The 26,552-nt window shown below is 42.1% G+C and overlaps 1 protein-coding gene across 3 annotated transcripts in view; it reads right to left on the bottom strand.

Moving 5' to 3' along the window:
• Positions 1–458: 458 nt before the first annotated feature.
• The window catches only part of LOC117556652 (sodium channel protein type 4 subunit alpha-like), a 61,741-nt gene continuing 35,647 nt past the window's right edge, over positions 459–26,552 (bottom strand). For all 3 annotated transcript variants that reach the window (XM_034232109.1, XM_034232106.1, XM_034232107.1), the window contains 11 exons: positions 17,565–17,966; positions 13,618–13,735; positions 13,272–13,426; positions 12,323–12,496; positions 10,462–10,584; positions 6,092–6,364; positions 5,628–5,681; positions 5,403–5,540; positions 5,013–5,117; positions 4,365–4,635; positions 459–3,447 (listed from right to left, as the gene is read on the bottom strand). In XM_034232109.1, the coding sequence (XP_034088000.1) occupies positions 2,222–3,447; positions 4,365–4,635; positions 5,013–5,117; positions 5,403–5,540; positions 5,628–5,681; positions 6,092–6,364; positions 10,462–10,584; positions 12,323–12,496; positions 13,272–13,426; positions 13,618–13,735; positions 17,565–17,966 (3,039 nt within the window). In that variant the 3' untranslated portion in view covers positions 459–2,221. The remainder of the gene's footprint in view (positions 3,448–4,364; positions 4,636–5,012; positions 5,118–5,402; positions 5,541–5,627; positions 5,682–6,091; positions 6,365–10,461; positions 10,585–12,322; positions 12,497–13,271; positions 13,427–13,617; positions 13,736–17,564; positions 17,967–26,552) is intronic.

Raw genomic sequence — 26,552 nt, 5'->3', positions numbered from 1 at the left:
TGTGTTAGCCTCTTCTAGCTTACATATCAATCATCACAGCTCTAAGCTATGTTGTTGTATGTATTCAAATGTGCATTATAGACAAATTCATGCTTTAAAGAGTGATGCATTCAAAGAGACAGACAGCCATGGAGATACAGAGGTTTTTGTACATCTGTTCTGTTTTTTTTATACAAATGGGCTCAGAGAGCGAGATTTAACAGCGCCTGCCTTGTAATGAGGTCAAATCAGCTAACTGTTTCCTCATATGAAAATGGAGGGACACTGCGCACTTGCAGTTTTGAATGTTGGATTCTGGTACACCAATGTTAATGTTATGTTATGTTACAATGTTATGGCAGTGTAAGTGTTAACACGTAATAAACCTTGCAAACATTTTCTCAATAATCCAAAACACGTCTTCCAACAATGTGGACTGTAGTGAGAGTTGGAAAAACCAAAAATATGGAAAAGAGTTTTATTAACATTTCATAAAACAATCCATGAAACGAACAACCTAAATGCAATACAGACAATCAGGTTCTCAAGGAAAGTATTTTATGTAAAAATGAATACAGTTTAACTATATAATTTGATCATATCTTGTTATGGCTGTCATGAGAGTCACTGAAATGGTCTTTGAATATAAATACGTTACAAAAAATAGGTAAAAATCAGCTTTGCATACATTACACAGCCTCAAAGTATTCTATAGTTAATTACAAAATGAGCTTTCAGTCCATTCATGCTCTTCCAATCCACATCCATTAGATCAAATTAGATGGCCTAAAGAGAGTCAGTGAAGTGTGCGAACAACATCAAAATCAGGCACATAATTCAGGGATTATTCGTACACACAGTTCTTCTTTGTAAGTGATACAAGTTCATCTTGTAATGCGTTATACTTGAGAAATTAATAAATATTTAGTTTTTCACACAAAAAACTTTTGTACAAGCTTAAAAGTTTAATACAATTTTCTGAAGTTCTGCTTTTTGTAATTTGAAGTTTAATTGAATACACTTGATGCTATTTTAACCATAGCATCTTAATTCAAACTGATTTCTTAAATAAATTAAGAAATCCCAAACACTAGCATTTAAATCTGAATCATAAATGTGGCTTACAAATAGTTGTTTTGTGAATGTAATATGTTTTACCTTGAATTTTTAATTATTGAAATGTTAATTGAAACATGTTATGAGTAAATGTTAGCTTTGGTTCAAATCATATTGCTGCTGAATAAGAGCTCAATAACGGCTACAATCCTAATGGAAATACACTTATGTCAACATGTTTAGGAGGAATTGTGTTCTAAATTCTGAATCTACTGTTGGTTTATGAGTTGCATGGATACAGTATGTGTTCAAATATATATTTTTCCTACAAAATTGTTTGTTTTTATAAGAACTGTTTGCTATTGTTTAGCTGAAATTGTTTTGTGTTAGCTATTTTAATTGGTTAGCTACTTTATTTGGTAAGCTATTTTAGTTTGGTAGTTCTTGTACTAGACTGTGAGCCACCTAAGTTTATTACAGTAGGTACTTCAGTCTGTTAGATAGTTTAATTTGTTAGCTACTTCAGTTCCTTAGCTACTTTAGTTTCTCAGCTACTTCAGTTTGTTAGCTCTTTTAGTTTGGTAGCTCTTGAAGTAGATTGTGAGCTACTTTAGTTTGTTAGATAGTTTAATTTGTTAGCTACTTTAGTTCCTTAGCTACTTTGGTTCGTTAGCTCCATTTTGTTGGCTAGTTTTGTTTGATTGGTACTTTAGTTCTTCAGACTATAAAAATAATTTATTTAGAGGACTTTTTCACAACTCTGATTCTCTTTGTTTTTTTCTATTGTTTTGCAGGCTTGGGTATGTCCGTGTCCATTTCTGTTGTCTTGGTCATCTCGGTGTTTTTAGTGTTTCTCCTGGAATGAGGTACAGTGTTTACTGATATGTTAAAACTGCAGACGTGGTGTTGAGAGTGAATGTATGCTATGTTATAAATGATCTGCCAAATGTAAAATTTAAGATGGCTTGAGGAAAAGTTCAACTCTGTTGAGAAGTTTTTTACTGTGTTACAAAATATACTTCTGCATTGTTCAATTTCAACAGAGACTGAGTTACTTAAAAATATTGCATATATAAATATATTATATAAAAAGTTTCTTCTCCTTGACCATGAGTTATCTGAGCTATATTCTCTGCTGTAAACAAAACAGACAAAACCACACAAACACTCTCCACACAATCGATTCTCAAAGGAAAGTTTCCTCATAGTTATCACCAGGCTCCCCAAGTTCAGAGTCTCTGGATATTGATCTGACGACCTCAGAGAGGTCACTGGCTGCCAGGGTCACGCTGTCATAAGATGGTGGTGAGGACAGTAGAGTGTCCTCTGTTGTCTGTACAATGTCAATGATTCCATAGTGCTGCATCATGGAGGCTATCAGCCCCACTGTTGCTGGTGCATTCTCCACATCCACTTCAGTCTCATAGTTCATTTGTCTGTAGAGGTAGGATGCCTGCTTCATCTGCCGGCGCACCAGATGCCTCCTGTAACACCTTTGGATGATGATCGCAGACACATCTTCCAGTTTGCGACGCAGTGTGGAAGTGATGGGCTCGTGGGAAATCTTAGATGGGTTGGTGACCATGAACTTCTCTTCCATTTGCTGCTTGAGGGCGTCCATCTCACCCGACTCTCCCAGGACACGCTTTGTGAAGGCAAACAGGATGTCCAGGCAGTGGATCCGATCCCCGCTGACCATGGGAAGGTCCATGGAGATCAGCTTGATTCTGTTGGGCTTGGCTATGCGCAGTGGCTCTGACAAATTGTCAGCGAAGATTGACAGCATGGAGAACTCAATGAACTGCGTGGCCTCAGAATCAAACTTCTCCCAAACCTCATAAAACATTTCAAAATCATCCTCGCTCAGTGGCTCCGTACTCTCCTCTGTGGCAACACTGAAGTTCTCCAGAATGATAGCTATGTACATATTTACCACAATGAGAAAAGAAATGATTATGTAACTGACAAAGAAAGCGATGCCCATTGAGGGGCTGCCACAGTTTCCCCGGGTGTTAGTGCCAGTATTGACAAAGTGAAGGTCGCACTCCTCTGAGTAGCTGGCCATTATAGGACTCAATAGGTTATCCCAGCCTGCCGAGGTACTGATCTGAAAAAGGCAGATCATACTATTCCCAAAGGTCTCAAAGTTAAACATGTCATCAATCCCATCTTGTTTTTTCACGTAGGCAAAGTTCGCCATACCGAAGATAGCATAGATGAACATTACGAGGAAGAGCAGGAGGCCAATGTTGAACAGTGCTGGCATGGACATCATTAAGGCAAACAGTAGAGTCCTTATTCCTTTGGCTGCACGTATAAGTCGAAGTACACGTCCTATCCTTGCCAGTCTGATGACCCGAAACAGGGTTGGAGATACAAAGTACTTCTCAATGATGTCTGCGAGAACAATCCCTAAAGGAAGAGAGAAAGACAAGAAAAATGTAGTTTGACCTCATTACACAATGATGAACTTATACTTTAAGCTGCACTTATCAATATTTTCATGTACAGTGATCGTTTAGGAATGAGTTGTGTCAAGGGGTCACTGGTAATGACAAACTTCACTGTTTTGGTTCACTTAACACTCTTACAAACCTTGGTTCCAGCCATAGGAGGAGGCACATTTAAAATAAACCTGTCTAGCACCAAATGGCAGACTAAGTATGCTTCTAGTTAATAAACATAGTGGAACATTAAGTAGACATATATCTTCCTTGAGAGTCGGTAGAGACCAAAACAGAGCTAAAAGTAGAGTAAATTCAGGAATGATATTCTTCAGGTGGTCATAAAAATAACAGTAAGTAAATGCCAATGCCTAGTGGGTGCACACATTTCCAACTGTTTGCTAAAATCTTAGCAATACCAACTTTATAATGGGATACTATGGAAGTATTTATATTTGCAGATTATTCCACTGCTTGCAATGGTAAAAAAAAGAAGAAAAAAAGTTAGTCGAGCTTTAAGACTTCCTCACAGCCAGAAGTGTATATTGTATGCCACAGTTAAAGCTGAGAAAACAGCAATTATTATAAATAGAACGAAAATAAATTAACAGAGAATTAACTACAAAGCCTTTGTCCAGAATGCATTTGAATTATATAAATGATTAGAGATTTTTATTCTGCACCTTGACGTGGATACATCTGCCAGAAATCTGTCATTGAAGCATGTACAGTAGTCCAAGAGAAAATAGCAAAAAATGCAAATGTCACAATGTTAAAAGATATGGTGCTAAGAAAGAGCAGATAAACCAATGGTACTGAAAAATCTAACACCCTTGTCGGAGGCTAACAGTAAATGGCATTTGTTTTTTTTGCGTCTCAACTTACCCACAATGGAGAGAATTATCACCACAAAGTCAAAGATGTTCCATGCAACTGTGAAGAAATAACAGCGGAGAGCAAAGATCTTGATCAGGCATTCAGTGGTGAAGATCACGATGAAGGCCAGGTTGATCTTGTTGAGAATGGACTCCATGCGCTCTGACTGCTCGTCGGTTTCCACCATCATAGTCACCATGTTGATGATGATGAGCATCATGATCATGATGTCGAAGGCTTGCTTTGACACAAGATCGAAGAAGAAGGCTTGGAGAATGTTCTAGGATTGGGAAATATAAATGGCAATTATTAGTATCAAGAATGTGTGAAAAAAAGGTATGAATGTATTTGATGTGGATGAATTGTTATGCTATAATATAAATAATATATATAATAAAATAGATAGATGCGATTGCTAACAGACATCAGGTAGGATTTTCTGTGAAATGGCAAGATGGGTGGGAAGGGGGAGGGACTGGGTGGCATGGGAAAGGGATTCCCTATATTTTTTCTTTGTCTTTTCTTTTTGTATTATTGTCTATATAATTTGTATCTGTGTCCCTCTGTGAGGGCAAACAAAAAACAAGACAATAAAAAGTTGATCACAAAAAAAAAGAATGTGTGAAAAATGTGTTACATTTGAGACTATTATTTTACCGTAGGCCTTGGTATTGGCTTTTGGGGTTTTTTAGATCCTAATTTCTTCATAGCATTGTAGTACTTCTTCTGTTCTTCAGTCATGAAGATATCCTGTCCACCTAAGTATAAGCAACAAAAAACACCAAACATTATTTTTACAAACAAATGGGACAAGAACAGTTTAGCTACAGTATCAACAGAAGATACTATTTCCCTCTAAACCAGGTCAGTTAAAATTTGCCTGTGGCAGAAAAAAGTTCTGTGGTTTTGCCCGGTAAGAAACATATGTAAGGAATACGTAAAATATCTAAATCTGTGCAATTTTTGGCGAGTGAAATTGCATCTAGTACATCAAAAGAATTACTTGCAAATATCAAAGTGATGGAGGCCAGTATTGCCAATACTCATCTTTCTTTTCTGCTGATTGAAGTTGTCGATAATGACACCGATGAAGAGATTGAGGGTGAAGAAGGAGCCGAATATGATGAAGATGACAAAGTAAAGGTACATGTAGAGGTTGATTTCTCTGATGGGTTGTTCCTCCACCTAAAACCAAACATTTTTATAAGTCAGCTGGTCACTTCGACATGTTCATGATGAAGGCTCTGTATGTATGCAGATAGAAATACTTACTCCTCTTGAATCAACAGCTGCGTGCATTATTTCCATCCATCCTTTGAATGTAGCCTTTAAAACAATACAAAATGTCACATTGCTGTATGGGTACTGCATTGCAAACAGAAGAAAGGCATGATTCTAGGGCTGCTCTCGGAAAGTCAATTGAGGCGCAACATCTGTTGGTAACCCGTGACTTGACCCCTATACAAATATTATGTAATTCACACAAAGAACTAAAACAAAAAGTAATGGCGTGACTTGAAGAAAAGTCGAGCAGGTCGAATAAGTCAAGCTGTTGTCTTTTTGTTTAGGTTGTTTAGATTGATATATATTTGAACGGAAAGTCATATTTTCGTATTGAGCAGCTAAATCCGATTAATACAATTGTGATTTGGGTTCAGCCCTGCACAATACCTTAAATCCAAGCGTGCTTGGCATATTTGCCAAAATCCCACACAGTGCAGCAGATAAAAACTCACCACTTGCAGAAGGGAAAGGTAGCCAAGTCCCACGTTGTCGAAGTTGACCTTCACTTTTGTCCAGTAGAACTGGGTGTCGTTCATAGAGAGGCACTCTGACTTGTTGTTGACCAAAGAGACATTGTGAATGAAACCAGTTCTGTTCACGCACTTCCCGAACTTGCCAGCGAACAGGTTGACCCCCATGATGCTGAAGATGAGCCAGAAGATGAGACACACGAGCAGCACGTTCATAATGGAAGGGATGGCTCCTATTAGAGCATTCACGACAACCTGATGAGCAACAGGTAAATACAGGTTAGTCTCACAGCACTGAGGTTCTCGATGAACAGATTTCAGATCTACAAATCACTGCCCGATTCTTTAAATATTTGAGCATTTCGAGTCTGATTATAAAGCTATTTCTTATTTAGCTCATGATCTGTTTGTAACTTCTGGTCACTTTCCAAACAGTCTCAAGGAGGCAAGAGTAAACCCTCTCCTAAAGAAACCCACTCTCAACCCGTCTGATGTTATAAACTACAGGCCTGTCTCTCTCCTCCCGTTCCTGTCTAAATCACTTGAACGCGCTGTCTTTAAACAACTCTCCTGTTATCTCAATCAGAACAACCTTCTGGATCCGCACCAGTCTGGTTTCAAGGCAGGTCACTCCACAGAAACTGCCCTCCTTGCTGTCACTGAGGAACTGCACACTGCTAAAGCAGCATCCCTCTCCTCTGTCATCATCCTTTTGGACCTGTCTGCTGCATTCGACACAGTGAATGATCAGATCCTCCTTCGCACTCTCCAAGAACTTGGAGTTTCAGGCTCTGCACTTTCCCTCCTCACCTCATACCTGAAAGACCGTACCTACAGGGTGACTTGGAGAGGGTCCGAGTCCGACCCTTGTCAATTAACTACGGGGGTCCCTCAGGGCTCTGTTCTTGGTCCCCTCCTCTTCTCCCTGTACACAAACTCGCTCGGATCAGTCATTAGCCCGCATGGTTTTTCATACCACTGCTACACTGACGACACCCAATTCATTCTGTCCTTTCCCCGCTCAGAGACCCAGGTCGTCGCACGCATCTCTGCTTGTCTAGCTGACATCTCTCAGTGGATGTCTGATCATCACCTCAAGCTCAACCTTGACAAGACTGAACTGCTTTTCCTTCCGGGAAAAGATTGTCCCACTCTTGACCTAACAATCAACATTGGCACAACTGTTGTTTCCCAGACTCAGACTGCAAGGAATCTGAGTGTGACCCTAGATAACAACCTGTCCTTCACTGCAAACATCGCTGCTACAACCCGCTGCTGCAGATACACGCTTTACAACATCAGGAGGATGCGTCCCCAGCTGACCCAGAAAGCGACGCAGGTTCTGGTCCAGGCTCTCGTCATCTCACGCCTAGACTACTGCAACTCCCTCCTGGCTGGTCTACCTGCATGTGCCATCCGACCTCTGCAGCTCATCCAGAATGCAGCTGCTCGCCTGGTCTTCAACCTTCCTAAATTCTCCCACACCACGCCGCTCCTCCGCTCCCTTCACTGGCTTCCGATAACTGCTAGAATCCACTTCAAGACACTGGTACTTGCTTACCATGCTGCGAATGGATCTGGCCCTTCATACATCCAGGACATGGTTAAACCGTACACCCCAGCACGTGCATTCCGCTCTGCATCAACCAAACGGCTCGCTGCACCCTCGCTGCGAAGGGGACCCAAGTTCCCATCAGCAAAAACACGTGGGTTTGCTATCCTGGCTCCAAAATGGTGGAATGAGCTCCCCATTGACATCAGGACGGCAGATAGCTTACACACCTTCCGGCGCAGACTGAAAACTCATCTCTTTCGACTCCACTTCGAGCGATAGAACTATTAACAAAGCACTTATATACTAATAAAGGACTGGCTTATCTAAAGCCAGTTGAGTAGCACTTGAAATGTTTTTGCTCTATGAAGCCTGATGTACTTATATGATTCTGTTTTCTTCAAGTTGTATTTTGTTGGTCGAACGCACTTATTGTAAGTCGCTTTGGATAAAAGCGTCAGCTAAATGCAATGTAATGTAATGTAGAGTGGACTTATAATTAAGGTATGTAATTTTACATTTTAAACAATCAAGCATTCATTACATTTAGGCTGATTTAAACATCAGTTATGTTTGTGTTATGCGCCTTCAACTTTAAATGTAACTCATGTGTCACACTTCCTAAATAAATCTCCATTATTTTTAAAAGTTACATCTAATGAAGACATGCCTGTATGATTTGCAACCAAGCCATAATCGTATTTTCATATTTATGACAGGACACGACAAAATGTCTACAGTGTCTCTGGGCTGATGAAGCTAGCCATGCTTTGAGCTAGATGCTAACGACAGCATGGTCACAATGACAACAATGCTAACAGGCAGATGTAATGTTAACCGGTCTCACTATCTTAGTTAAACCTGTTAACATTTGGTAATTGGTTGTAAACACCATGTGAATATCCATTGAAAGGTTGAAATCAGGGTGCAAAAAACGTTTTTGTCCACTGGACTAACTGGACCCCTCATTAGATTACCTTTTTTTTGGCTGCTGAGTCATTTGAATCTACTAGCATATTTTACCAACATTTGGCTAGTAAAAGGTACAAATGTTGCACCCAGGTTTAAATATCTCACTCTGAGCAAAAGTGGTGGATGACCAACTGACCGATTTACTGACTAACTTCGCCATCACTACAGTGCAACAATATCCAGTAGGGCCTGGCTCATTTCGTGGCATCTGCAGGCAGTGGCAAGTCCTTCCGGCATATGCCACAGAGGCCGCTACTCTGTGGTAGCTGTGGCAAGTACTTCCGGCATATGCCACAGAGGCCAAAACTTGCCGAGGCATCTGCCGCTACTCAACGGGAGTTGCCACAAGATGCCAGAGTAAGAGAACGTTTACGGTAGCTGTCACTCGCCTTCCGTGGCAAATGCTGCTATTTAAACCCGTATTTATCGTGTAAAATGTCGCTGTTTTGGCATGACTTTATCGAACTGATCTGTACACAGGACTGATGATCTGTACACAGGGTTGGGTTGTAACGGAATACATGTAACGGCGTTACGTAATCAGAATACAAAAACCAAGTAGCCTAACTGTTACATTTGAAAAACAACTAATCCGAATACAGTTACTTTCGTAAACCTGAAGTGAATACATTTTGGAATACTTATTGGAATTATTGGTGGAAAAGTTTCCTCACAAAATGTATCCTAATATTCATTACCGACAGAACTGTGTGCACAGCGCATCAGCATCTTTGTGAGGCCCCGCCCCCGCACGCAGATGAGAGAGAGATCTCTTTTTAAATATATTGAAAGTTAGAAACGGAGATGGTTCGATAAAACGTGCAAGATAACGTTTATGTAGCATTTCTTTATTGTCGAAATGATGACATTTCATAACGGGATAAAATCAAAGTGAATGGCCGGCTGCTGCTGAAGGCATGGGGCAAACATAAGTCCTTTGCCTAATTTATAAAGTAAACCTTAGCATCTCACTAGCAGTGGCAACTGCAATCAGTTACAGCTGCCCTAAGTCTGTAGCCAAGTCCGCTGGCCAAGTCTAATAACACCAGTATACACGTTGCTGTGTCAATACAGATATGTATTTGTTAATTATTTGTCTTTACTAGTCATAATACACCTGGTTTATCGTAGCAAGCAGTGGAAACTCTCCTCAAGAAGCGACAATTGCCAAGGGCGTTGCAACCCTCACTCGCTAATATTTCATCATAAATATAGCACAAAGTTATAAATATAAGCATAAATATAGTTTATTTTAGCAAACCATGCTCCAAGTAAAATTTAATAGAAATGATAATGTATAATCTTTTTTGAAAAATAGAGATCGCACATCAGTCCTGTGTAGGCTACAGATCAGTTCGATAAAGTCATGCCTAAACAGCGACCTTTTACACGATAAATACGGGTTTAAATAGCTGCATTTGCCACGGAAGGCGAGTGGCAGCTACCGTAAACCTTCTCTTACTCTGGCATCTTGTGGCAACTCCCGTTGAGCAGCGGCAGTTGCCTCTGCAAGTTGTGGCATCTGTGGCATATGCCGGAAGTACTTGCCACAGATACCAGAGTAGCGGCCTCTGTGGCATATGCCGGAAGGACTTGCCTGCAGATGCCACGAAATGCGCTTGCTGTCTCTCACAATATCTTAGACTTGTTGTCATTGGAAGGTTCATCTTTCTATAACCTGGAGATTATCCCGTTGTCGGACAGAAACATATAAACTACATGATAGACGTAATGATCCTGGAATTTATAAGAAAGGTACTTGTCAACAGAAACACTGCTGTTAAAGTGATTTGTGAAATCATTGGTGTTCAGAAAAAATATTTCTCACCCTCATGCCCTCGAATCTGGACAGAGCTCTGAGAGGTCTCAAAGCGCGTAGAGTCCTCAGGGACTTGATTGCAGTAAAGTCGGAATATCCCAATGAATTTGCTACCAGGCTTATCAAGGACACCTAAATGGAGCACAAAAAGAAGTATTAACAGTGAGAATCAATACAGTATTAAATACGTGTGACAGTTTTTACACCTTTAAACCTGGGGTAAAGTAGTAATATGTCTTTCTATAGTGCAAGAAGAACAGAAAAAAACAAACAGAAAAATAAAGCAATATCACACAAAGTTTTAGCAACACATTGTTTGATAACTGTATATCATTTTTTAAACAATTCTATATCATTTTGAAGAAAAGATATAAAACAAAAGTCCATAAAAGACAGGTAGAAAACATTTAAAGAGCCGTTTTGCCCCTACTTTGTTAGAGTTGTTGTGTATTTTGGGACATTCTACAGTTAGGAACACAACAAATTGAATTTTCAGGTTTAGATTTTTTTGTTTTTGCTGTGTAATCTTTTAGCAAATTTAGACTTCCACTCTATTCTACATCCAAAACGGACAAAACTAAATGGTATTCCGCTGTCGAATGACCCTTGGATGAAAGCTATGAATGAAAATGGCATGAAATAAATGAAACAAATCTAATGTCATGACTGTTGATGACAAAACACAGACAAGTATGCATATATAGACGAATAGTGTCCATGAATGCATACTCCACTATATATACATATTTAAATATGAATATATATCAAATAGAGTGAGTTTTATAAAGAATTTATATCTATCTTCGCCAAATTTCCTTACCCAATTTGCATCCAATTCATCCAATAAGTTAATTAAAAATAGTTTAGGACTAATAAGGTCCCAATGTTCTGAATTTCTTTATAAAAGTCTATTTACACATGTGTTTGTCCAATATATCTAAAGAAGATACTCAAAATGTTTTCTCAGGACAAGAGAAGGCTTTGGCTCCAGAAAAAATGGAAAAACATTAAATACAGAAAATAAGTAAGGTGGTCGTTTTAGAGAAACAAAAGGTAGGTAGTTGCAATGATCAACAATATTTTCTTCTAAACAGGCAAAACCACATAGTTTTGGTCCAAAAAAAGTTTAGACATAAGCTCAACCACTGCATTTCTAAATGAACTGAAAATGTTTAAGATACGTTTTATAGGTTTATTTTCTCTTCAAGTACATCTTCTGTAGATAAACCTTAAGAATAAATGGCGCTACATTTGTTTTTGATATTAAAGCCAAGGTCCTGAAGTAACCGATTTGAAGAACTGTTTTTTTTGGAAGTTTTGTAAACTCGACGATGGCTTTTGATATCAAAACAGAAAGCACTTACGAGTGAAGAAACACAGAAGCATTTGTGAGGCAGATGCAAGTCTCCAATCCCGGAGCTCATACTCACCTGGGACCTGCTAACTACAACTTACCCTAACAATAGAGCGGTCTGTGGCAATCTGTATAACAGCAGGTGAAATCAGAGGAAGTCAAGGGGCTGCAAGCCTTGGGCACTACACGCCACCTCCATTTTACCCAACAGCACTTTTAAATCTTTATTTTTTTCCAAAATTGTACAATGTTACTACTAAGTGTGATTCATCTATATGTTTTCTGAGTTTGACCAAGGTCGTAAGACAGTTGTTGGGGGAAGCACAATTTCAAATGATGCCATCTGTATGTATGGATTGTCAAGTGCTTTCCCGTAAATAATGTGACACTCACCACATTGTAAATCCCACAAAATAGAAGAAGCAACATTCATTGGAGACACTTCAACCTCAATTCTCAAAATGTTTACCTTACTTTCATGTAGTGTAACGAAAACAAGCAGAAAAAGTTCCTTACATCCACGATGAGAAAGTCGAGCCAGCACCAGTAGTTGGTGAAATACTTCTTGAAGCCGTATGCGATCCATTTGAGGAACATCTCCAGCACAAAGATGTAAGAGAAGACCTTGTCGGCGTACTCCAGCACCACCTTCACGACTTTTCGCTTCTCAATGTAAATGTCTTCAAATGCCTGTGAGAGAAAGTAATTTAGTTTCATCCATTATTAGAGTGAAATCAGTTTTTAGATGCCATTATTTTACACTACGGTTTTTAAACCACAGAGAAAACATGCTGCTGGCAGTCACTGTGGGAAGGTTTATATTAAACTGCAGCCGTTAAGCTTTAATGCTATGGGGGCAATCTTCGACCACCAGCTATCGGTCTGACAAAGATTAAACCTCTGGGAACATCGGTCACACAGTAACAAGGTCTAACATGTGGCCAGTGCATATACGGCTGTGACCTCCTCTTCTCTTCCCAGGACATGGTTTACAGTCCCATTGGCAAGTTGGGAAAGGTGTACTGTTTCCGGGATTACATAATCAGAATATAAAAACAAGTTAACTTTATTCTCTTACAGTTACATACAAAAAAGAAAGATGTAATAAGATTACTGTTACATTTATAAAAAACAGGGATTACTAGCAGGATTACAATGTTACCAAAAAACAAAAAAACTAGTATTTATTAGCATTGCATTTGATATTGGGGCAATCCAAAAGTAAGGGAAAGTAATCAGATTGCATTACTTTTATGTTTTGACCCAGATTAGGTTACTGATCATATTTCAGGTATCTAGTAATTGTAGACAAGTCACCCTTCTAACCTTGAAGACATAAATATATCAATGGACAAACGATAACAAAGATCAACCAGGAGTCTTTTAATTTGACGCCATTAAAAAAATGCTTTAAATGAATTTCAAAGTGTTGTAATGATTGAGGAATAAATGGACTATGACGTACAAGAGCCCCACTGCTGAGCAGGATCATGAAGATGATGAAGGTCTCAAACCAGCTGTGTTCCACAATCTGGTAGCAGGTCTTCCTCAGCCTCCACCAGGCCTGACCCAGCCCGCGGCTTGTATCCACCTCACAGCAGTGACAGTGCCTGATGCAGACTGAGCAGGAGGAAAAACAAATCAGTACAGGTGAAACCACATGAAGAAATAACGCTATTCAAATAACTTGCAAAAGCTTAAGTATTTTGATCTCTCTGTCTGTACACACAAACTGAAGATTGACAAAAAGTTGACTTTGACTTGACTTTGACTGTACTTTATGCGCATCGTTTTACACTATAAATTCTCACATTGTGGGAAGCACTCCTCCGGCTCCATGTTCTCCTCAGCCAGCTCTGATATGTTGTCCATCTCTTCTTCAGGCTTCCTCAGATCCACTGTACTGCCCTCCGATAGGCTGACCAGCTCCTGAGAAGAGAACAGTCTTATTATTACCAATATCTCACTTTTATTCTTATTAAACAGTGTATAAAACAGTGCTGAGTTGTAATACAAATGTATACAGGCTTGGGGTAAACAGATTAACAGGTTAACGTAATCAAGATACTAATTAAAAGGTAACTCCATTCCCTTGCAGTAACATAAAAAATACACTACTTTTACATTTTAAAAAATTGGGGATTATTCGATTATTTAGGGATTATTATTCACGTTCAAGGTGTTGGAACGCAAGCCAATAGAAGCACAAGTGTTTCATAGTGATGTCATTATGTTAGGGATTTAAACAAAGGAGTCCAATAGAGGTATTTCAGGCCAGGAGGGGAGCGTGTGGGAGAGAAACTCCCTACGAGCAGAACTCTGGGATTTTAGCCTCTGCAGACCATTTACAGTACATGCACAAACAAAAATAACACACTACAGGAAAGAAAAAACCCCAAAGCATAAAAGGGCCCCTTTAAACCCTGCTGTGACATAATTGGTTGGGATTTGGCCACATGCTTATACATTTCAAACCGAACAGAGCAGCGTAGCAGCTTTATCCTGCTCTGTATTCAGTGTGGCTTCATCCCATCAAAGATCACTTAGATGTACTGCCTTGCCTTTCAATCTCTTCCGAGCCATTTTGATGAGATTTCCGTGCGCAACATATTTAACGTGATTTATAGGATAGAGGTGCAGCTTCAATCCTATAAACATGGTACGAAGTCTAATCCAGCATTAAAGAGCATCCGCAGGACCTGGAGACCAGATTACCAGCATTACCAATGTTCTCCAAAACAGAGCCGTGAGAATAGGGATTTTAGGTCAAATGCTGCCACATGTAAGCAGCTGTGATACATTCAAACACAACGTGATTGCTTATTGTTCTTCAAAGGGATCTACTTTTTGATATGTCATTATTCATAACTAACTTCTCAATACCCACAATCTTGCAATTTTTCAGTGCGTATTCAAAGCCCTACACATGTAGGCTGAGCAGCTGCTGATGCCCAGTTAAGCTGATGGAGGCCCGATTTTTTTTTCATTTCCATTTTCTCTGATGCCTAATTCTAGTGTGATGTGGAGCAGAGCATGGCAGGGAAATAGGAAGAGAGGGCGCCAGACTGCAGCCCTGGCTCTGTTCAGTTGTGTCACTTTAATCTGCGGGGTCTGGCTCCACATCTGGCCTGCTGCTGTGTGCCTGCCAGAAAGGACAGGAACGACAAACCCTCCACCTCAACAAACTCCCGGACACTCACAGATAGAAGAATCCAGAAGAAAACAGGACGGGTGGATGATTCAAGATTTCAAGATTCAAGGCTTTTATTGTCATTCGTACATAGCTACAGTGTAGTTATGTCAATGAAAAGCTTAGGTCCAAGGCTCTTCCAACAGTGCAACACAATAAAACAGATAAAATATTGCAAGTAATACAATAAAATAGCACTATTTTATCTGTTTTATTGTGTTGCACTGTTGGAGGAGCCTGGGTGAATGATGAGAGTAAGGTAAAAGGAAGAAAAGGGGAGGAAGAGAGACCATGAAAGAGGTTTCCTCGATGTCTACACATGAAAGAAGGAGGGGAAAGGGGGTCAGACGCAACAAATTGATCTACAGGACCAGTGATGTTTAAGAGGGGGTGGACTCTCCGATGGTTGTATCATTGAGGAGGATGCTGTTGAAAGGTATGGATCAATCGCCCAATCCCGGAGACGTTGCACTACAGAGCACCACATATTTAATTCTAAATTGGAACAACTGTCACAGAACTCAATTTCACCCGGGATAATTAAAGTACTTCTGATTCCTGCCTTAATTGGTTAATGGACTTTATTTACATAGTGCATAGCGAGTCTTTGATAGCACTCAAAGCGCTTTACAATACAAGGCAGCCCATTCACACACATTCATACACATTCATACAGAGGCTGCTATACAAGGAAACACCTACACAGGGGAAACTTCAATTGTGACTGTTGGTCATCGGAAGCAATTTGGGGTTTATTATCTAACCCAAGCACAATGCAACTTGTTGGCTGCATTTCCATCAACCATCAGCCTTCCAATCGGTGAATAACTGCTCTATACTGAGCCTGAAGTGTGATCAATCTACAACTCAGCTTTCTGAGGAGACTTCTGATTTCACCTTGTTTGGTTGCAGATTAACATGTTATGTGTCAAGAAAGCCTACACATCACAGCCTCTTTTGCAGAAAACCCCCACCTCTCCCTCCCCCTTACCCTAGCAGCGATAAGTCCGAATTGGTGGGTGTTGTTTCACCAAAACGCAGTGGTGTAGTGGGCGTTGGACGCGGGGGTACGCGGTACCCCCACTTATTTGGAGCATGATCTTTTTTTTAAGTCTAATAAATATAAAATCATTGCCAGTGTTATCAGTTGCAAGTGTGTATTTGTTGTAATAATGACGAAAACATAATACATTTCACAGTAATTATAATAAAGAATAAAAACAATTTCCTTAAAAAAGTATGATTCCGCGGTCACTGACACACCCACGGCGAGCCAGCTCGTCGCGCCCGCCGATTTTGCGGCAGTTCTTTCCCTCAAGAACACTAACGAAAAAGCTCTATAATGGCAGGCTAACATGTTTTACTTGACTTCTTTTCTAAAAAGAATATAATTCACAAGAAGAAAGAGGCTAGCAGCACCGAAGCTACAAGTGAAGCTGCTAGTAATACATCATCAGAAGAGCCGCCTAAAGACGTGGATAATGCTAGCTAACGTGCGCGTTAGCTGCGCTAGCAACGTTCCCCTGGCTGGCTCAAGCTCACCTTTCCCAGAGGTATGGACGGAGGAGATGTGGCGGAGGAAACAAGAGGCTACCCGTGGATAGACTGCAAAGATGGGAAACTGGGCTGCAAAGTTTGTTCATCCATTTCGGATTTATCAGTCTTCAAAACCCAAGGTGTGTGTGTGTGTGTGTGTGTGTGTGTGTGTGTGTGTGTGTGTGTGTGTGTGTGTGTGTGAAAAGCAGCGCTGTCTGCTTATTTACAATATAAGCTAGGCCTAATCAGAATAATGTCAAGTCCAGATTCAATGTTGTTTGCATAAGTAGGCTATATTTTTCGTTTTGTTTATTTAATAAGTTAATTTCAGGACAACGTTTGACATTTTGTTTGTTTGTTATGAGTTTTAAATAGATTTTGAAAGTGGAGAGAGAGAGAAGCAGCACTGTCTGCTTAGTTGCAATACTGTAGCTTATGCAATTTAGGCCTATAAATGGTTTATGTAACTTATGTGCCAGTGTGTCCATGGTTTTGAGTCTGTGTGTGTTGAGCGCAGCGCCGTCTGCTTTTTGCAGTACAGTAACTAAAGTAGGACTAAGCATAGCGGTAGTTTCTGTGGACCTGTCTGCCCGTTTTGGGAGTGCACTGCGCGCATGCGCACTTGTTTGGGATGACCTAATTAAAATATCGTCCCCCCAGTAAAAAAATCCCCACTACACCACTGCCAAAACGTATAATCAAAGCAATCAATGAGCTGAATTAATGAATCCTTTAAAATACATTTCTAGGACATAAAGGGAATATGCAACACAGAGGTTAAATTAACTTGGATTCTTCTTGCTACAGTACTTCTTGATATTTATGTGAAATGTTTTACATTTTCATCAGGCTTTACCCATAGCAGTGATGTAACACCATTAGCACCATTGGTTTCTTACTAGCTGATCAGTATTTGATCCTTTCTCTTACAAGAACTATTTTGCTTGAAAATACCATCCAAAGAACACTACAACAGTAAATATGGAGAGTTTCTGTCCGTTGCAAAGAAATATGTGGATGTGAAAAACTCACTGGTTTGCTGTTTTCATCCTCTGAAGACTCAGAAATCTCCTCCTCCTCAAGAAACTCCACGTCGGACTCTCCGGGTGCGATGGGAACGATGACAGTCAAGTTGGGGTTTGTCATGTAGCTGTCCTCCCCCGGCGCGATGTACTTCTCTCCATAGCGTCCAAAAATTCCACCATTGCTGTCCACGTGATTCCCGACCAGCTTGGAGATTTCGTTGGCCTTCTGCTCTCTCCGCTTCGAGCTGCGTCTGCAGAGGTCGAAGATGCACGATGCGAGCCAGGAGAAACCGGATTCGATGCGGGCGATGGCGATCTGGATGTTGTTCAAATCACCGTCTTCGTCTGGAGCAGAGAGGTTGTCTGAGCTGAAGGAGCTGAGCAACAGGGCCAGGAAAAGGTTCAACACCTGTTGGCGGACAAATGTAGCGTTACATCATATTGGATGTAGAGAAATATCAGAATATTATCACAATTGTATAACCATTTTGCCTGATAATGCTGTATTTACATTAGGATTATCTATGGGCCTAGAATCAGTCACTGGTTTTGTTGCTAGAGGCTTGTTGTCGGGGTACACCTTACTTTCTTCTTATCCCTCTCTGTACCGCTGTACTCTCGTGTTCCAAATAACCCAGCTTCCCCCGAAATGTTTTGTGTCTTTATACCCCTGGATATAAGGACAGATGGTGTCGTATTCTTATTCTGTACAAACTGTACAGCCCCCTGAGACAAATATGAAATGTGTGATATTGGGCTATATAAATTAACTTTGATTGATTTACATTTATCTTTTCTTTAGATAGATAGATATACTTTATTGATACTAGTTTAGCCTATAAGCTTAAGAATAAGTAGCCTGATGCCTGACATGACCTCCTATATGATATGTCACCAATGGCAAATCCTTTTCATTGTGAATTCAGTAGGATATTCTATCTTGAGGCACTAAGGCACACATGGCTCGGGCTGACACTGAACTCTCAGAGTCTTCAAGCATCCAACTCCCAAGTAATCTTTCAACTAGCTTAGAGAGCAGTAGCATCAATCACATCTATGCAGCAGTGTGTGTGTGTGTGTGTGTGTGTGTGTGTGTCCCCAACTATGGGTAAATAGCCCCGCTGCCTTGTGGGTAAGCCTATTTAGGCAAAGGCTAAGGGAACACACCCTGACAGAAAAGCAATGCGCTGGCGGTGCGCTATAGGCGGGCCTTAAAAAACCAAGGACCCGGCAGCCTCCTGCAGCCAGGATGGGGGACTGGTCGTCATGGGTTACCCACGCCACCGGGTTTATCTCATCGTGGTGAAGATAGTGCATGTTACAAGGTTGCCAATGTTGTTATAGTCCTAGGTGGATTTTTGTTGTTTTGGGGGGGAATCTGACTAAAAGTGCTTACTTATCTGGCCCCTTTAAGGAGTCAGAAGTTGTAAGCTGTTTTAAAGATGATGTTGTAGAGCTGGAGGAAGAGAAGACAGGAGATTTTGCAATTGTACATTTGCTAAACCCCACACGCCTTAGTTACTGTTGCCACTTCCAAGTCATTGCATTCTGGCACATATCGATAGGTAGATTTAACACGAATTAAAACAGACTCTTCACTTCTAGCCTATGACCATGGAAAAGTCACTAGCTGATTTATCAGCTGTAACTTGTCAGTGTAAGCTCATGCTCATGGTTTAAATCCAACTGTGAGTGGTTTTAAAACTACATTTTGAATGTTTTTTGGTCTTAAAAATAAAAATAGATAGATAAAATGTCAGGAACTGATGATCCACGCAGAAGACATGAAAATGAAGCAGTTAGTCATAGAAATATACTTTTGAATAATTGTTTAGATTGTCCATATATATATATATATATATATATTATATATATATACACTGAACAAAAATATAAACGCAACACTTTTGTTTTTGCTCCCATTTTTCATGAGATGAACTCAAAGATCTAAAACATTTTCAATGGCCACAATAAAAGGTCACTCTGAAACATGCAGTTTTGCTTTATTGGGGGGGTCTGGGGGGGTCCGAAAACCAGTCAGTATCTAGTGTGAGGGGTAGGGGTAGGGGTAGGGTTAGGGTAATGTTGTGAATCAAGTGGCCCATGGTGGTGGTGGGGTTATGGTATGGGCAGGCGTATGTTATGGACGACGAACACAGGTCACTCGATTCACAACATTACCCTAACCCTACCCCTCACACCAGATACTGACTGGTTTTCGGACCCCCCCAGACCCCCCCAATAAAGCAAAACTGCATGTTTCAGAGTGGCCTTTTATTGTGGCCATTCTAAGGCACACCTGTGCAATAATCATGCTGTCTAATCAGCATCTTGATATTCCACACCTGTGAGGTGGGATGGATTATCTCGGCAAAGGAGAAGTGCTCACGATCACAGATTTTTTCAGATTTGTGAACAATATTTGAGAGAAATGGTTATTTTGTGTACATAGAAAATGTTTTAGATCTTTGAGTTCATCTCATGAAAAATGGGAACAAAAACAAAAGTGTTGCGTTTATATTTTTGTTCAGTGTATATACACACCTCCTTTTTTAAATAGGATTATCTATACATCTGCATATAAAATAGTGACAGTCATTATCGAGGCAGAGTCAAAAATATTTTAGAATCAACCAAAAAGGTTTTAAAACATTTCCAAGAGGCAGATACATTTCAGAGCAGAGGATTAAATGCGAACAAACTAGCATTTAATGGCAGAGGGAACAGAGGGCGTGCTGGGAACAGGTGTTTGAACCATATATCCAGGCCTGGCTGGGTTTTTGTGCTTAGCATTGGATAGAAAATCCATTACATACGGTATATGTTTTGCTAATTTGTTTCGGCGAAAAAAATGGAAGGATAAGGAAATCCGAAAAATCAAAAAGTAATGATGATAATAACAAAAATGGCCGAACTTAAATATTGGCTGATATATAGGCCCAATTCCAAACCACACCCTACCCAATGTCCCTCCGTGATAGAGTGAACTCCGTCTGTAGTCACACTCGCAGCTTAACGAGGCTCCCTTCTTTCAGGTGGAGGGTGAAAATACAGCGGCAAGCTTTGGGACGAACTCCCCTCTCTCCGGCAGAAACAGGAAATGTCATAATACGTAACAACAACGGTCTTAAATCAGCATCTCTTGGATTAAAAATAACAAAAATAAAACTCTAAAAATATTTTGTGGCATATCTTTTTTGTAATGATATTTTTGTTTTAAAATCTGATGTTTATAAGCCGCTTAGTTTTAGCAAAAGTCTGTATAAATATACACAACTTTAACCGTTTTCTAGACTAGACATGAGTAAATGATCCTAAGTTTAAACAAATACGAGGTAACCATGAAGTTGTTAACATCTGTGTTAGGATCGGTTTATTGTTTTATTTTGGAATTATCAAGGACTGTCGGCTTCCTGTTTTTCATTGAAGGATGTTCACCCCCTGTCTGTCATGTCTGTATTTGTTTCCTGTCTGTGTTCTATTTCGCATAGGCTTCACCCTCTAAGGCTATCGCTATTGGGTAATCCCCTGCACACTAGCGCAGCACTGAAAACACTTTGACACTTGTAGTCCATGCCTCATGCCAGACGGGGTTCATAATGAGTTATGACCGGCACTCTGTCTGGGCAGAAGTCGGACAACTCCGACGCCTCCATCCACGGATCACCGTGTGGTTCCCCCATCCCGTTTCTCCCCCGGACGGAGGAGACAGAGATGGAGCCCGGTGCCGGCCTGGCCCGGCTGCGGTCCCTCTTTCCGCCATCTCGGCTCTGCCGTCGACAGGCGGGATCCTGCAAGAACTGCCAGAGATCATCGAAAAGGCAGCCGCCTGGAGAGGTCTCCTCGTCCCCCTGGCTCAGGAGAGCTCTCTTGCCAGTGGCAGGAGTGTTTCTCCCGGGTATAGACCGTCAGGAGTGACCCGGTCTGGCCGCGCTTCCCGGCCATCCGGAAGTACCAGGAGGGAGCGGCCCCTAGGAGCCTGAAGGCTCCGGTGTCCTCATACGTCCCCCTCACTAACGGGTTTGACGGATGTTGGTTTTCCGACCGCGCCTCCCCTGAAGCCTCCCCTGAAGCCTCCCCTGACGGCATTGTTCGGGGTGAAGCAGGCCGGCACGGTCGCCGCACAGCGTCCCTTACTTTCCTCCCCCGGGAACCAGGTTGTTGTCCGCCAGACTGACCGGATGCATCAGTGTGCCTTCCAGGCGTCTGCAGCGGCGAACAACATCGCTCTGCTGTCTCACTCCATAGTGAGACTATCAGAGCAGCCCTCCATGCCCTCCGCAGCACCCGCAGCCACGGCGTCAGGGTCGCCCTTCGGCGGCCGCGGGGGCTCCGTCCCACGCCTCCGCCACCCGAGAGACAGGGTCTCCCAGCAGCGAGTCGGAGGGGATCGAGGCACCCCCACTCCTGGTCTGCTCCGCGAGAGCCTCCGAAGAAGAAGCAAGGCCGATACTGGCGGTTTGGGGGGGGATTTTTGTGAAGAAAATAAAAACGTTTCATTTTCCAACAGTTTGTCTGTGTCATCAGTAACAACTATTTCTCACATATCCCCCACCCTGTGTAAGCCAGCTGCCTCTGACCTGTCGGTTAGTAGCCAGCATCGGTTAATAAACTGTCCCAGATATACCTCCTACACACGGTCATAATAAGCCCACGAGAGCCATTATAACGCCTCGTGTGGACAGCACTGCCCACACCTCCACTCATCCCGAGCGTGTACGCACCTCATGATGAGAGCCGGAATGAAACGCAGAGTGTGGAGGCTCCCTCGCAGCCCTTTCGGTCCAGGCCCACCTTGGGTTGCCTCACGGGCAGCGGTGGCGAGGGCTCTGGTGTGGCTCGTCACCATGACGACCACAGCACATCACGAGTATGTATGCCCGCTCTCAGAGTATTTCTCAGAGTGGCAGCGCATGAGTCTGATGGAAAGATGGACGAGCAGGCTGATCAGCAGAGGGTACACTCGCTCCTCAAACTTTTTCAAAGTGTGTAGAGAAGGCTGGAGCCACTACACAGAGGAGGGATGAGAGTGTGGTTTTATCTGGACGACCTGGTGCTGGCTCGCTCCAGGGAGGAAGTCGCTTTACAGATGGTACATCTCGTATCGCATCTGTCAAAGCCTGGGTTTCATAGTAAATTGGAAAAAGAGCTGTCCTCTTCCCTCTCAGACAATCGTTTATCTGGGAGTGGAATTAAACTCAGCCAGCAGAGCGCGGCTTTCGCAGCAGAGAGTGGAGAAACTGACAGCTCTCCTCCGGCGTGTCACACCCCGTAGCGTGGTGACAGCCCTCTCCATGATGCAGCTGCTCAGCATGACGTCAGCTGGTCACGTGGTGATCCCCCTGGGTCTCCTCCACAGGAGGAGTCTCCAGAGGTGGTTCATTCGCCCGCGCATCTACCCCGTGCGTCAGACGTAAATGTGCTGGAGCTGCTCTCCGTTTTGGAAAGTATTCCAGCACTTCGCCCTGTTGCTGTACAATCAGACATGTGTTGATTTGCACAGACAACAGGCCACGGCAGCCTACCTCAATCGCCAGGGAGGAGTACGATCTGCGCAGCCTCTGAACGCAGCCAGGCGGCTGCTGTTCTGGGTGCGCACACACGTCGCTCTCCATCAGAGCAATGTATATTCCCGGCGAATTGAACAGACGGGCTCACAGAGCGCAAGATCACCCCTCTCTGGGGGTAGACGCATTCGCACATCGGCCGTGGCCCAGGGTGCTGTTATACTCTGTCATGTCTCATCCGGAGACATGACGGAGCCACAGAGAGGGCAGATAAATCACTCACCCTTTTTGCTGATGCAAGCGCTAAAAGTAATGCTACTTTGGCTGATAAAACCGTAAGGGGAACCTGATCTACAGGTTCAAATGGGGCTTTACTCAGTGCACGTAAAACCAAAGCCAAGTCCCACTGAGGCGCCAGTGTGCGTGACACAGGTCTGAGTCTCCGTACTCCGTACGCAGAAAACGGCTGGGTGACTGCTGATCGCTCCCTCCGCCTGGGAGAGAGCGTTCCCGCGCATTTCCCACGGTCTGCCTGACAGTGTACACTGTTGGCCTGGAAACCAGGGCGCTCCGGGGCTATCAGGACCGCTGATAGCCGCTTCTCCCGCACTCGGCCCGGGAACCGAGGGGTCAGCGGAACTGGTGGGAAAAAGTGTGACCTTCGTCTCTACTTTTTCACAGCGGCAGGGTTGTATTGTTCCCAGCCTTCGTCCCCTCATGGAGAATATTCATGTTATGCTATATTCCAGGGACTGTGATGCGCCACTCGCATGGCGCAATAGGCATGTGTTATTATTTGAGTAGGTGTGTCTGTGCTTCTGGTACCGGGCGGACCCAGTGGGGCGCAGACTACATCTTGCTTCGCCCTTAACCCAATAGCGATAGCCTTAGAGGGCGAAGCCTATACGAAATATAACTGAAGTTACCTACTGTAACCCCAGCTTCTATGAGTATAGGCGTAGCCCTCTAAGTTCTGGGCCCCACTGGCTCCACGAATAGCTGAAGAAAAGTTGTTTGTGTGGGAGCAGATTGTCGGGCCTCCTTCCTATTTATACCGGAAGTGAGTCCGAAGGTGGGGCCCATCTCGCAGGTTGGCGTGGACTACAAGTGTTTTCAGTGCTGCGCGGGTGCTCAGGGGATTACCCAATAGCCATAGCCTTAGAGGGCTACGCCTATACTCATAGAAGCTGGAGTTACAGTAGGTAACTCCAGTTTTCCCTCCTGTGTGATTACCTGATTATGTTCACCTGGTGTCTTTGTGTTTTCCCTCCCCTCCCCAGCTGTGTCTTGTCATCTTGATTGGCCATGTGTGTATTTGAGTGGGAATGCTGATACAGCATTCCAACTATCTGTTATGTTACGCACAAAATTATTTATTATTCCGCCGGGTTATTTTGTGCCACTTCTCCTCCCACATTGAACATCGCAGAAACTCCATTCAAACATCAACACTTTCAGCTCGGTCGGGAATCAATGGCTATTACTTTTATCATTCATAACTTTCATAATTCCAGAGATACATCCCATAATACACCCCCATTTTTAACATGGAAGTCAAAGGAGAACTCTTCAGACTTCAACAATCTTCATGCAACTTCAACTGCTAACTGCTCCTTCAACTGCTAACTGCTCCTTCATACTTTCACTCAGAAACCTCATTCCAACTTTAAAATGTCACACATCTTTCTGACAGTATTCATGTAACACAACTTTTAAATCTGAGGCCTTCTTCAGATTTTAGAGTGCGTGATGTCACAGCTAGAGTGGAGGACAGATTTAATTTTGCCTTCATATTTTCTTTTAAACCTGCCATAATTCCCAAACCCTACATTCCTGAGACATAATTTTTCATGACAAACGTAGGAAAACATCTCGTAGCTTGAAAGATACAAAAAAATTAAGCAAAAAATAATTACACAAAATGCCTCTTGAGTGCATGAAGTGACAAAAACTTTCAACATGTCTCCATTAAACTCCATTGTAAGTTGAGCCTCACCTTTCCCCACAGCAGCCAAAAAGGCCACATTATTAACCCAAGAGTACACAAAAAGTACACTTCAGATGCTCAAGTTCCTTGACATGCTTCACGCTTTGAAATTTCACCGATATCTCTTACGGTTCTTCAACAAAACGTTCACATGTAATCGGTTTATCTCTCATTCAGAACAATGAAAATGCTTTCCTCTCACTAATCACCATGGAAACTTTTGATCTCTGGACACGTCGTTAGCTCAAATATAAACACCTGTGTCATGGAACACGATGATGTTATAACTCCAATTGACATAATTAGAGCAGCAGACTAATGACGTGGTCACTGGAGTTTAACAGACTGTCTCAGCCTATTCTTTTCCGTCTGATGGAGACTTCATACTGACTTCAACATGTTCCACATATTTTAGACATTATTGGTGACCTTTGCTTTTAGTTCTAAAGTTTTCAGTTCAAATATTCTGCTGCTTTTTCATGCATTTAGACTTTTATTTTCTTGTTCTTATTTAGTGGGAATGCTGATACAGTTTTGAGATTTCTTCAAATGCCGTTGCCATGGCAACACAATGCTCGCCATGAAAAACGGTTCAGTGAAAATGCTCCAAACAGCCCAAAACTTCACAGGTTTGGTAACGATGCAGCCATCAACATATCTAAGCGTATTACGGGGTGTCATCAAATACCGTTGCCATGGCGACAGATCATTCGCCTTCAAGTTAGTTCAAAAGTTTGCAGTTCAAATATATTCTGCTGCTTTTCCAAGCCTTTATACTTTCCTTTCTTCTCTTATCACACATTCAAGCCCCCAGTGTTCATGTATCATTTCAATCTAAATTCTTCACTTTCTTCTTACACATTACATTTCAGCATAGCAGTTTAGCGTCAGCTTTTCAGCATAAAGCATTCCCACTTGCAATTTCTTCAGGAATTGCATTCTCTAGTTAAGTTCTGTTTTTCTGTTGGGGTTTTGCGGGTTCTTTTTGTGATCAGAGGGAGATCGAGTTCTGTCTGTTTTTGCATTGATCCGGTTGCCTAAAATAAAAGTTTTTTTCAGTTTTACATTTGTCTGTTTGCACTTGGGTCCACCCTGCACTGCTCAACCCTAACATTCTGTATGAAGATATTAAATAGCTCTTGTTGTGCAGTTTATCAGTGAATGTTTCCACGGAACTGTTTGTAAACAGCGTGTTTCATGACGGACAGACCCAGCGTTGAGTCCGGTGAGGTAGTGAAGCAGGTGAAGTCAGGTGCGATGCAGACTCGCTGTTGGAGGGCTTGATAACCCACTCCCCCTCCACACTCGTTGGTTTGGAACAGCACTTAATGTGGCGGACCCTCTGCGCGAACGCGTAGGGTGTAGGGGGCGGTTCGGAATTGGGCCGAAGTGTTGGCTGTTTGTAGTTGGATTTAGACAACAGTAGCTAGCATATCATGCTAATGCAGATGCTAGTTCTGCAAGGAGCTACATGTGTGGTTTCTTTATACAAACATAGTTG

This window comes from Gymnodraco acuticeps, unplaced genomic scaffold, assembly GCF_902827175.1.
Source record: "Gymnodraco acuticeps unplaced genomic scaffold, fGymAcu1.1, whole genome shotgun sequence".
Taxonomy (NCBI): Eukaryota; Metazoa; Chordata; class Actinopteri; order Perciformes; family Bathydraconidae; genus Gymnodraco; species Gymnodraco acuticeps.
Note: the sequence above shows the minus strand (reverse complement) of the source record. Positions and strands in the feature narration are given on the sequence as shown.